We start from the raw sequence: 13,274 nt of genomic DNA, 5'->3' as shown, positions 1-13,274 counted from the left end.
AAAAAAAAAAAAAAAAAAAAAAAGAACTCAAACTGAACATAGAACTACCCTCTGATCCAGTGATGCCATTCTGGGCATCTACCCAGAGCATTACAAGTTATGATACATTAAAGACACTTGCATATCCATATTCATTGCTGTAATATTCATAATAGCCAAGTTACAGAAACAGCCCAGCTGTCCTAAAACAGATGAGTGGATCGAGAAAGTATGGTATATATTCACAATGGAATTATCCTCATCCACTAGAAAGAATAATATGTCATTTGCAGGGAAATAGATGGACCTAGAACAAATCATGCTATGTAAGCCAGGCTCAGAGAGACAAATGACACATTTTCTCTCATATTGAAGCTAGATCTAAAATACAGCTATGAGGATAACATACATAGGGCTCAGTGCATTCACACACAGAGTTAAGGAGGGAACACTTAGGAGAGGAATCTGAAAAGTAACTCCTGAACAACTAAAAAACTGTTCATCAAAGTAAACATGAGGAAATAGGAATATGTTTTGGGGGGTGAGCAATGGGAGGAGATTGGAATGGAGGGAGGGTGAGCAATGCAGTCATTGTATTACATGTACGTCATGTTAAGATGAGCTATGTAACTTGAAGGTAGGGGTGGAAGGGGGGAAATGAGAGAGAAGGAAGGGGTGACACTGACTGAGAATCTGACATACGGAATTGTAATCCCTTTGTACAACCACTTAATAACAATAGGAATCATAATTTAAAAAGGAAAAGGAAACAAGGTCTCTACCCTAGAGGAATATAAAGCAGAACAGAGAACATAACTAGTCCCATTAAGTATTCTAAGATGCAGAATGGTCTGTTCTTAAGAGATACAATTAGCTAGCTATCCAAATAGGTAATCTAAAGGAAAGCTGGTTAGAAGTTTGCTTTTTCCTACTGTGGGTAGGCCAGTGGTGACACCAAAAATTTATGATGCACTGTACTCTCTTGGGAATTTGTTCCCAGGTTCTTCACTCCAAACCCCTGCCACCAGTACCCAAATCTGAGATGTGCATTTCCTTTACAAAGGATAAGGTATTTTGCAAATAACATCAACATTGTCCTAAATACTTGAATGTGTGTCTAGGTTGCTTATTTACACTTAATCTGCTAGTTCTAATTTAATAGCTGTTCGACTGTATTCTGGGAACTAATTAATGATGAGGAAAGAAATTTGTAACTTTCAATATAGACTTTATTTTTTCCAGTGCTTGGGTTAGAACACATTGCTTTACCTACGCAGATGCTCTGCTTTTGCCACAGCCCCATCCTAATTCTGTTTTACAATTTTCATTCCATGGTTAGTAGAATGGTTGATGGTAAACTCTCAGGCAGTTAACAGTTTTTCAGAGCTTGGTTGCAGAGGTGTTTGCTGCTCTGTAATTACCTCACAGCATCTCTGTATTTTTCAGTAATGGCTATGAAGATGCAGCTCGAAGCAAATGCAGATGCTTCAGTTGATGAAGAAAGCTTTGGACCACAGCCTATTTCACGGTTGGAGGTATGTCCTTAGTTGCTAATTTTTCAGTTATAAAGACTATTAACTTTACATAAACTATAGATTTACTAAAACTCAAATTTTGGTTTAAGGACGTTATCACGGCTCCTATGCAAAAGGTGTAGGATTGTTGCTGTGTTTAGCTAGCTCTCTTGCACTCCTTTTTGGTATGAGTGTTGATATTGGGGCTTAAACTCAAGGCTGGCACTCTACCACTTGAGCCACACTCCACTTCTGGCTTTTTTCTTTTGGCCAGTCCTGGGCCTTTAACTCTGGGCCTAGGCCACTGTCTGTAAGTTCCTTTTGCTCAAGGCTAGCAATCTACTTCTTGAGCTACAGCATACTTCCAGCTTTTTCTGTGATTAATTGGCGATAAGACTCTCGTGGACTTTCCTGCCTGGGCTGACTTCAAACTACAATTCTCAGATCTCAGCCTCCTAAGTAGCTAGGATTACTGGCGTGAGATACTGGTGCCAGACAATTTCTGGCATTTTTTGCAAGTTAATTGAAGATGAGAATTTCATGGCTTTTTCTGCTCAAAGTTTTGACCCTCTTTCCTCAGCATCCCAAGTAGTTGGGATTACAGGCAGGTACCACCACATCCTTGTTAAAGCAAGAGCCATCTACTCTTCGTTCTAAAAAGGGGAGAAGGGGAAGGAGGTATTTATGTACCAAAATTTTGCTTTTCTTAGCTCCAGGGCAGCCATCTGTGCCAGCATAATGTAAAATAACATTTTCTTTGTGCTTGATGTAGAGAGGGTTGGATAAAACACTGGTTTACAGTAGCTACAGTAGTAGTATCAAAGAGTATTGTGATATACCATCAAAAAAGTGAGCCACGGGGCTGGGAAGGTAGCTCAGCGGTAGAGTGCATGCCTTGTAAGCATGAGGCCCTGGGTTTGATTCCTCAGCACCACATAAACAGAAAAAGCCGGAAGTGGCGCTGTGGCTCCAGTGGTAGAGCGCTAGCCTTGAGCTGAAGAGCTGAGGGACAGCACCCAGACCCAGAGTTCAGGCCCCATGACCAACAAAAAAAAAAAAAAAAAAGGTGAGCCAGGTGCTAGTGGCTCTCACCTATAATCTTAGGTACACAGAACTAAAATCTGGGGATTACAAAGCCAGCCTTGGGAAGGAAACTCCTCAAGCCTCTTTACCTCGAAATAACCAGCAAAAAGCTGGAAATGCAGCTGTGGCTCAGGTGGTAGAGTGCCACCTTTGAATTCCTAATAAGAGTCCATTTTCATATGCATGGTATAACATTAGGTTAAAACTACTGGCTTTTGCCAGGTGCCCATTTCTCACACCTGTAATCCTAGCTACTCAGGAGGCTGAGATAAGAAGGTTGTGATTCAAATCTAGCCTGGGTAGGAAAGTCCATAAAACTCTTTATCTTCATTAACTACTAGAAAGCTGGAAGTGGAGCTGTGGCTCAAAGTGATAGTGAAAAAAGTCCAAGGACAGCACCAAGGGACTGAGTTCAGGCCTCAGTACTGACACAAAAACAAAAAATACCTAGTTTTGTTTTTAAATCTTATTTTAGTTTTTTGTCAGTCATGGGTCTTGGGCTCTGGGCCTGAGCGCTGTCCTTCAGCTCACGCTAGTGCTCTACCACTTGAGCCACAGCGCCACTTCAGTTTTCTGGTGGTTTATTGGAGATGAGAGTCTCATGGCCTTTCCTGCCTGGGCTGGCTTTGAACCTCAGTCCTCATATCTCAGCCTCCTGAGTAGGATTACAGGCGTGAGCCACCAGCACCTTGCTTACCTTCTGTTTTCAATAATGAAAACGCTAATCATTTGCCTCATGTGAGCACACTTCTTAGAGCTTTAATGCATAATTCTTTAAATACCTCTGAAATAGACCACATAGTATCTGTGTTAGATAAAATATATTTATATCTGATTTTTTTTTTCTGATTTTCTTTTCTAGCAATGTGGCATAAATGCCAATGATGTGAAGAAATTGGAAGAAGCTGGCTTCCACACCGTGGAGGCTGTGGCCTATGCACCTAAGAAGGAGCTCATAAATATTAAGGGGATTAGTGAGGCCAAAGCTGATAAGATTCTGGTGAGTACCACTTGGTGACCTAGGAGAATTAATGGGAATCATACAAAAGGTTGGAAGGTAGTTATTTTATTCTTCATTTTCCTCTCATCCTCACTTTTTTTTTTTTTGCCAGTCCTGGGGTTTGAACTCAGCCTGGGCACTGTCCCTGAGCTGCTTTTGCTCAAGGCTAGCACTCTACCACTTGAGCCTCAGTGCCACATCTGGCTTTTTCTATTTCTGTGGTGCTGAGGAATCAAATCCAAGGCTTCATGCATGCTAGGCAAGCACTGTATCACTAAGCCACATTCTCAGCCCTCGAGCCACATTTCCACCCTCTCCCACCGGGACCAACAATCACTAGCTGCCCAGGTACCAAAAAATTATGCCTCCAAAATCCGTTGATGTCGATTCTGCCCGCAGAGCAATCAAGTTGCCCTACGTGTGCCACTCATGGCAGAAGCCCTTTTTTTTGGAGCCACATTTTTAGTTCTAGCTTTTTGCTGGTTATTTAAAGATAGTGTCTTGAATTTTCCCACCCAGGCTGGCTTTGAACCATGATCCTCAGATCTTAGTTTCCTGAATTAGCTAGGATTGCAAGCATGAGTCCACAGAACCTGGATATGTATTTAATTTTAGTTACATGAATATATGACTTATGAATTTAAAAATTGATCTTAATTGATTCTGAATTAAATTATTTCTTGTGATAAGAAATTTTAAAGAGAAATCATTTTGCAAATGTTTTTTTGCCAGTCCTGGGGTTTGAATTCAGGGCCTGGGCACTGTCTCTGAGCTTCTTTTGCTCAAGGCTAGCATTCTACCACTTGAGCCTCAGCACCACGTGTATATGGTATTGAGGAATTGAACCCAGGGCTTCAGGCATGCTAAACAAGCACTTTACCACTAAGCCACATTCCCAGGCCACAAGTATGTTTTTTAGTTCTAGCTCCCACATGCGTGAAAGCATGATGCCTCATGGTTTGAGTTTGGCTTGTCACTCAGTTAAGATCTTAATTACAGGCTGGGAAGGTGACTCAGTGGTAGAGAGCTTGCCTTGCATGCCTGAGGCCCTCGGTTTGATTCCTCAGCACCACATAAGCAAAATTAAAAAAGCCGGAAGTGGTGCTGTGGCTCAAGTGGTAGAGCGCTAGCCTTGAGCTGAAGAGCTGAGGGACAGTGCCCAAGCCCAGAGTTCAGGACCCACGACTGTACCAAAAAAAAAAAAAAAGATCTTAATTACATCTATTTTCCTTCAATAATAAGCTTTAATTTTTGTGTCTGAGTAAAAGTCCATAGTAAATATGTATATACTATATGTGTACTAAGTCTTTATCCATTCATTTTTTAATGATGGCTTAATGCCATCACTTGGCTGTTATGAATGGTACTGCAATGAACATGGATATGCAGGTGTCTTTTTTGTGTATTCATTTAGTCTGCTTGGGATATATGCTCAATCCTGGTTTAGTGGGTCATAGGGGAAGGTCTAATTTTAGTCTTTTTTTTTTATGGCTGGTCATGGGGCCTGAACTCTGGGCCTGGGCGCTGTCCCTCAGCTCTTCAGCTCAAGGCTAGCGCTCTACCACTTGAGCCACAGCGCCACTTCCGGCTTTTTTCTTTTTGCTTATGTGGTGCTGAGGAATCAAACCCAGGGCCTCGTGCATGCAAGGCAAGCACTCTACCACTGAGCCACCTTCCCAGCCCTCATCATTTGTTTTGGTTGCTGTTTTTAATGGCTGCCATTCTGACAAGGGTAGTATAGAATCTTATGTGGTTTGATTTACATTTCCTTTATGGCTGAGAGTGTTGAATATTTCATAAGTCTATTAGTCATTAGTATTTCTTCTGAGAACTTGTTCAGTTGACTTTTTCCCCTAGGCTGAGGCAGCTAAATTAGTTCCGATGGGTTTTACCACTGCAACTGAATTCCACCAGAGGCGGTCAGAGATCATCCAGATTACTACTGGCTCCAAAGAGCTTGACAAACTACTTCAAGGTATAGTAGTCCCTATCCTATGTTATGAGCTCTAGGTAGCCAAGCGTGCAGGCATAGAACAATGTTTGTGTAGGAATTCCATGTGGTGTAGGAGTTCCATGTGGTTAAGATTAAAGTAAGGGCAGTGTGAGCCTTGATGTAGGAAGACTACTACGGGGACTTGATGTTGAGTATAGCCTCCTATACTGCAAGGTTGACAGTGTCATGAGAGAGAGAGAGAGAGAGAGAGAGAGAGAGAGAGAGAGAGAGAGAGAGAGTGTGTTTCTGGTGAATAAACTCAGGGCTCCTGCACTCAACCCTAGATCTTTCCATCTTTGAACACTGTTCATTGTGTAGTACAAAAGAGTCCAACACTTTTTATCTTTTGAAGTATTAATTTATGACAACTGCTTTCCTAGTTATTTACCATTCGTCCTTTCTGGTATGTTTTGTGGGGTTTTTTTTGTGGGGGGGGGTCAGTTGTGGGGCTTGAACTCAGGACCTAGGCATTGTCTCTTGAGTTCTTTTTTCTCAAAGCTAGTGATCTACCACTTTGAACCGCAGCACCACTTCCTGTTTTCTTGGGTCTCACAGACTTCTCTGCCTTTGCTGGCTTTGAACCGCAGTCCTCAGATCTCAGCCTCCTGAGTAGCTAAGGTTGCAGGCGCGAGCCACCAGCGCCCGGCTTTGGATTCTGTTGTGTGTTGGGGCAGGGGATGTGCAGGCCCTAGGGTGCAGTCCCTAAGCTCTTTGTGCTCAAGGTTAGAACTCCAGCTCCACTTTTGGCTTTTTGGTGCTTAATTGGAGTTACAGAGCCTCAGACTTTGCTTACCAGGCTGGTTTGGGACGGCAGTCCTCAGACTCCAGCTTCTTTAGTAGATTACAGATTTAAGCCCCTGCTGCACAACCTGCTTTTTTTTTTTTTTTTGAGACTAGCTTCAGTTGGCCTTGACTTCTCACTCTTCCTGCCTCTGCTTCTCAGATACTTGACTTACAGGTGTGAACAACACACCCAGCGTAAAATTTGTTTTTGGCTAGGCGACAGCCCTACCCCTGAGCCACATGCACAGCCCTCCCTTGCCAGTTTTCTGATAGTGGTACTAACACACATATTGACAATCTGAATGTTGTATAAGCTGGTGACTAGCACTGAACCTTTTGTACATTTCTTTGCTTCTTGGCAACGTTCTCTAAATCATTATTTCAAAATAATTTTTTTTTTTTTTTTGGCGAGTTCCTGCCTGGGGCTTGAACTTCTCAGGGCCTGAGCATTGTTCCTGAGCTGCTTTTGCTCAAGGCTAGCACTCTACCATTTGGGCAACTGCGCCACTTCTGGCCTTTTCTGTGTATGTGGTACTGAGGAATCGAACCCAGGGCTTCATGCATGCTAGGCAAGCACTCTACCACTAAGTTACATTCTCAGCCCCTCAAAATATCTTTCTGATAGTCTCAAGAACATTGCTGTTATTTTATAGTTTCTCAATATGTTGTACTAAAAAGTGCTTATTTTGTTTTTAGGTGGAATTGAGACTGGATCTATCACAGAGATGTTTGGAGAGTTCCGAACTGGGAAGACCCAGATCTGTCACACGCTGGCAGTCACTTGTCAGGTGAGCCAGAGGCTGGAGCAGGGGTAGATGGTTCCTGTTGTTCACAAGCACCTGTTAGAATGACATTCAAGGCACTTTCTCCCTCCTGAGACTCTTATAGCTAGTTACAACATAGATTCCTAATACTTACATTCCTAGGCCTTCTCTAACTTCACCTGACTTGCCTCGTTGGTTCACCCTCTTACATGCTTCACTGTTAAAGGTTAGAAATCACTCAGATGCTCACTTGAAGAGGTGTCAGCCTTAGATGAACCTTGTCTCCTTAGTGCCTATACTAAGAAGATAAGACCCTGGTCATATTTAAGAAAAACCTTGCTGGGAAACTGATTGGTAACACATTTTCAAGGCCGAGGACTGAACCAGGGCCTCAAGCATGCTAGGGAAATACGCTACCAGTGAGCTAGTTTCCCAGACTGAATTTATTCCCATAAATTCAATGACAGTCTCTAAATTAGCCTTCAGCACCTCCTCATTACGTTTTTCCCTCTAGGTAGACTTTCCTATTGAGACAAACGTCTCATATTTGTCTTCTGACTTGAGATTTTATATTCCTTTTCAGCCTTCACTCTTCACATCAAATCCATAAATCCATCTGCATTTATGCCCATCTTATCTCGAATTACAATGGGGAAATGTCCCTTTCCTTTCTGTACCTGTGTGGTGGTCTTACTCTCCTGCCTCCTCTGTACAGATTCCAATATAGCTAGGAAACATGCCTTCTCTGGGCCTGTCCAGTTCTTCATCTTTTACTTATACCACTGTTCATGGGCTAGGAAATAGACACTCTGGTTATGTAGCTGCCTGATAAAAATATATAAAGTATATGTAAGTAACATACAGAAATCAAATCAAAGACAATGGTCTTAGAACCTTCATAAGATTTTGAGCTTGTTTTCTGCTGTATTGCTAGAGGGTAAGTCAGTACTTGGCACTCAGTAAATACTCAAAATAGTCCTGTTTTGTTTTTAGTTTTTTGCTTTTGAGAGACTCTGTGTAACCCAGGCTGGCTTGACACTTGAGGTCTTCCCATTTCAGCCTGCTGAGTGGCTAGAATTACAGGTGTGATCCACCACTGCCTGGCTGAACTTCAAATTTAGATATGATAGAGTGGGGGTGAAAATCTCCTCTAAAAAATGGTTTTAAAACTCTGAGTGAAAAATGCCTGGGAGTGATTGTTGAATTTGTGTGTTCACCTGTGGTGCTAGGGATTGAACCTGGGGCCTCACTGTATTTCCCATCATGCCTTCTCTACCGTGCCATATCCTTACACCATCTAGCACTGGTCTTTCATGGTTTCATAAGGGATCTACGTTGCCCAGGTTGAACTTACGCGCTTGGCCCAAGATCATGTTCATGCTCCAGCTTCCTGAGGTCCTGACACTGTCAGCTTTGACAGGCTGATGTAACAGTGTGGAGGGGCGTGGGGCTAAATCACACAGAGAAGAGAGAAACCTCCGGAAAAGTGAGAAAAGATGCAGAAAACAAACCCACGAATGCTTCCCTGCTTGGCAATTTCTACCAGGGCTCTGCAGGGCACTCTCCTTTTTCTGAGTGGACCCTGACTTTGTCAGTGGCCAGTCCTCAGCTGACCTGGAACCTGCAACTTTTTGTTGAAATATTTTGGGCCAAGGGCTCTTGGCTCATACTTGTAATCCTAGCTGCCCAGGAGGCTACGAGAGTTGTAATTTGAAGCCAGCCTGGGGAGGAAAGTTCCTGAGGTTTGTTTCATTTTTTTTTTTTTTTTTTGGGTCCAGTCGTGGGGCCTGAACTCTAGGTCTGGGGCGCTGTCCTTCAGCTCAAGGCTAGCACTCTACCACTTGAGCCACAGCACCACTTCTGGCTTTTTGCTTATGTGGTGCTGAGGAATCGAACCCAGGGCCTCATGCATGCAAGGCAAGCACTCTACCACTGAGCCACCTTCCCAGCCCCCTGAGGTTTGTTATCTTCAGCAAAAAGCCAAAAATGGAGGTATGGCTTGAGTGGTAGAGCACTAGGCTTTAGCAACAAAGTCAATGAAAGTGCAAGGTCTGGTTCAAGCTCCCATACTGGAACAAATTTTTCTTTTAAAGTGTGTGTGTGTGTGTGTTTGTTTGAAGGGGCATTGTTTTCATCTAGCAGGGCTTCACTCATGCTAAGCAAATTCTCTACCACAAAGGCACCAAAGGACTGTAAGAAAATAAACAGAAGACACTGTATGAAAGGAAATGTACTTATTACCATGTAATTCTAATCCCCCTGTACATCACCTCTATAACAATAATAAAGTCAGTGCTAAAAATAAAAAGTACCTAAGGATACACTTTTTAGTGGAGTTCAATAACTGAAATGAAGCCGACTTTATCAGTATGATAGTTTGATGACAAATACAATTTTTTTCGCTTTTGTGTTTTTTCCGTATAAGACAAGGACCATTTTTCATAATATCTTCTTAAATTGTACTTTATCCCCTTGTGTGAGTGTGTGTGTCAGTGCGTCAGTATGTCAGTGTCAGTCATGGGGCTTAGGGCCTGGCACTGTCCTTGAGCTCTTTTGCTCAAGCCTAGTGCTCTACCACTTTGAGCTGTGGCGCTATTTCTCATTTTCTGGTGGTTAATTGGAGGTAAGAGACAGACTTTTCTTGCCTGAGCTGGCTTTGAACTGTGATCCTTTGATCTCATCCTCCTGCGTAGCTAGAATTGCAGGAGTGAGCCACTGTTGCCTGGTCCCTAATTGTTTTTGCAATATTAATGTATTCCTATGTTAATAGGTAAAAGAAGATAGGTCAAAAAGCATGACTTTTATGCCAGTTCTGCGGCTTGAACTCAGGGCCTAGGTGTTAGCCTTAGGCAAAAGAAATTCAGAAACAGTACCCAGGCCCTGAGTTCAAGCCCCAGGACAGACACAAAGAAAAAAAATCACAGCATGTGGAGCAAGCAGAAACCCTATTGAGATCCAAGTCTTAGTGGTTTAAATTCATTGTACATTTATGATAAAACATTCTGTAATTTTCTGGCCAGGCATAGCAATGCATACTTCTAATGCCAGCACTCAAGAGGAAAGCAGGAGGTCCGTGGGGAGAGGCTAGCCTGCGCTATAAACCTTGCCTCAAACCACTATAAAGATACAAAAATGAGCAGAAAACCATTCAATTTTGTGCCAGTGACCATGTGTGTCTTGTTTAAAGTTTGGCTCTTAAATCTAGTTTAAAAAAAACCTGAGGGTTGGGAATGTGGCTTAGTGGTTGAGTGCTTGCCTAGCATGCATGAGGCCCTGGGTTTGATTCTTTAGTACCACATAAATAGAAAAAGCTGGAAGTGGTGCTGTGGTTCAAGTAGTGGAGTGCTAGCCTTAATAAGCAAAACAAGCTCAGGGACAGAGTTCAGGCCCTGAGTTCACGCCCCAAGACTGACAAAAACAAAAAACCTGACAGACTTCCTGTGTAACCCAGACTGGCTTCTTTTTTTTGTTTTGTTTTTGTTTTGGCTGGTCGTGGGGCCTGAACTCTGGGCCTGGGCGCTGTCCCTCAGCTCTTCAGCTCAAGGCTAGCACTCTACCACTTGAGCCACAGTGCCACTTCCAGCTTTTTCTGCTTATGTGGTGCTGAGGAATTGAACCCAGGGCCTCATGCATGCAAGGCAAGCGCTCTACCACTGAGCCACCTTCCCAGCCCCAGACTGGCTTCTAATTCAATCTTCTGCCTGCGTGCCCAAAAAGCATGTGGTTTTAAAACTTCGTATAAAATAATTCTAGTACTTTGAACAAGCATTAGCTACTCATTTTTGAAACCTAATTGTGTATGTTCAACATTATATAACTTACTTAGAGTTATAACTTACAGCATTATAACTTATTAGAGGTCTAAAGCACAGTGAGTGAGGTTTCGTTATAAATGAGAAAAGCTGGACAGGGAGAGTAGGTAATATTTACGTTACTTAAATCTAATATCCTCTCTGTATCTCTGGTTCCAGCTCTTAAGACTGGTGGAATGTAATCCTTTCTATTATGAACGAATTACCAGTCTTTAAAAAAAGTCCCAACGATCTAGTTTTCTGCACCTGAGAATGTTACTTTATAAAGAGGCTTCATTTGAGATTTTGCCTTATTTTACTGTTAAAGAGGATTATGTGATTACCACATTCTCAGGCTAGGATTCTATTTGTACAACTTCACAGCACCACTGTGATATGCTAAATTGTCATGGAAGTGAGGATAATGTGCTGTATCCTAAACGGTCTCTAGGAATACCTGTAAAACATGGAAGGAAGCATTTCTGTTTTAAAGGTCACATTTAATGACATGTCAGGGTGATTTTTTTTTTTGAGACAGTGTTACACCATGTTGTCCACACCCGTAGTAAGCTCTTGAACTTCTGCCGAGCACTAGGAATGCAAGTGTGTACTGCTATTCCTGGTTAAAAGTTTAAGTTTTGAGCTGGACACCCATGCATCACACCTGTACTCAGGAGGCTGAGATCTGAGGAAGGCACTTGGGAGACATCTGTGAAGTAGAGCTATGGGTCAAGTGAAAGAGAGCTTTATATGATTTAAATTATTTTAAAATAATCTCATAATTGAATTTAACTGTTTGCAGAAGTGGAACCATACACATACGTTTTTCACTGATCCAATTTCCTAGCCCTAGTGTTTTGTTTTTTTAAAACAGGCTCTAAAGATAGTGCCTAGTGGCTCATACCTGTAATCCTAGCTATTCAGGAGGCTGAGATCTGAGGGTTGTGGTTCAAAGCCAGCCCAGGCAGGAAAGTCAGTCAAACTCTTATCTCTACTAAACCACCAGAAAACTGGTAGTGGCACTGTGGCTCAAGTGGTAGAGTGAAGAGCTGAAGAACAGTGCCCAGGCCCACAGTTGAAGCTCACGACCGACCCCTCCACCCCCCCAACAAAATGTAAAAATGAATTATGGCTCCAAAGTAGATTTCTAGAGTAGAAAAATCCTTTAGAATCTTCAAATTTTGAAGCTGAACTAAAAGATCTATATGAAATGTATAGCCTTTCAGGACTGGGAATGTGGCTCAGTGGTAGAGTGCTTGCCTAGCACGCATGAAGCCCTGGGCTTGATTCCTCAGTACACAGTGGTGCTGTGGCTCAGGAGCTAGAGTGCTAGCCTTGAACAGAAGAAGCTCAGGGATAGCGCCCATGCCCTGAGTGCAAGCCCCACGAACTGAGGAAAGAAAGAAGAAATAATGTTTTCCTTTTCTTCATTTTTACATCTAATATACTATTTGGAGGAAATAACCTTTTGTTGTTGTTTTTCCTCTAAATTTGCTACAAATGTTTTTGGGGCATTGGCAAATCTCTTTACAAGCACTCAGGAATGCTTTGCTTAATAAAGTGAAGTTTATAGACAGGCTAAAATTAATGATTGGATTAGCATACCTTTTTGGTTAAACCTAAAATAAATGGTCTTTTACATATTTGTATTCTTGATCAGATTTCTGTTGAATTTTATCTTGATCTTTGGATGGGATTGCTAAGTGGTCCATCTTTGACCAGGCCAGCTGTAGGTACTATGAGGTACATTGTGCTTCATGTCTGCTACTAAGGTGTATTTCTAACTGAATGCCTCTTTTTGTTTGATTGTTACTTGCTTTCTTTTTACTGGGAATGGAGGAATTATGGCCTTATTATGAAGGCTTGGGTCAACTATGTCAAAAGTGACTGTTTCTACTGTTCCTTTTTCTCTAGCTTCCCATTGACCGTGGTGGAGGTGAAGGAAAGGCCATGTATATTGACACGGAAGGTACCTTTAGGCCAGAACGACTGCTAGCAGTGGCTGAGAGGTAGGTTACTAAATTAGATGAGAGATTGCTTCACCCGTCAGTGTAGTAATCCCTAAGATTGGTTTGGCTATAAAAATCTCATGCATTATTCTACATCAGAAAGTTACGGAGTGACTCAAAAGTGGTTTCTTTATAGTGAAGACCTTTTTTGGTGCCAGTGCTGGGGCTTGACCTCGGGGCTTCTTGCTCGTGGTGTACTTGTGAGCTCATGGCTTGCCTTTTATCACTTCTCCACTTCCAGCTTCGTGCTGATTCGCTGGAGTAGCAAAGATTTGTCTGACCAAGCTGGGTTTTGGTGGTGGTGGTGGTGGTGGTGGTGGTGGTGGTGGTGGTGGTGGTGGTGGTGGTGGTGGTGGTG

At 42.5% G+C, this 13,274-nt stretch overlaps 1 protein-coding gene across 3 annotated transcripts in view; it reads left to right on the top strand.

Annotated features, from left to right (window-relative positions):
* Nucleotides 1-13,274, top strand: part of Rad51 (RAD51 recombinase) — a 25,159-nt gene that overhangs the window by 5,558 nt on the left and 6,327 nt on the right. For 2 of the 3 annotated variants that reach the window (XM_013010035.1, XM_013010036.1), the window contains exons 2-6: nucleotides 1,426-1,514; nucleotides 3,439-3,576; nucleotides 5,434-5,551; nucleotides 7,049-7,140; nucleotides 12,822-12,916. In XM_013010035.1, coding sequence (XP_012865489.1) covers nucleotides 1,428-1,514; nucleotides 3,439-3,576; nucleotides 5,434-5,551; nucleotides 7,049-7,140; nucleotides 12,822-12,916 — 530 coding nt within the window. In that variant the 5' untranslated portion in view covers nucleotides 1,426-1,427. Of the gene's footprint in view, nucleotides 1-1,424; nucleotides 1,515-3,438; nucleotides 3,577-5,433; nucleotides 5,552-7,048; nucleotides 7,141-12,821; nucleotides 12,917-13,274 lie in introns of those variants that run through there. The other variant, XM_013010038.1, reaches the window with a different exon arrangement.

Source organism: Dipodomys ordii, unplaced genomic scaffold, assembly GCF_000151885.1.
Source record: "Dipodomys ordii isolate 6190 unplaced genomic scaffold, Dord_2.0 Scaffold11, whole genome shotgun sequence".
Taxonomy (NCBI): Eukaryota; Metazoa; Chordata; class Mammalia; order Rodentia; family Heteromyidae; genus Dipodomys; species Dipodomys ordii.
Note: the sequence above shows the minus strand (reverse complement) of the source record. Positions and strands in the feature narration are given on the sequence as shown.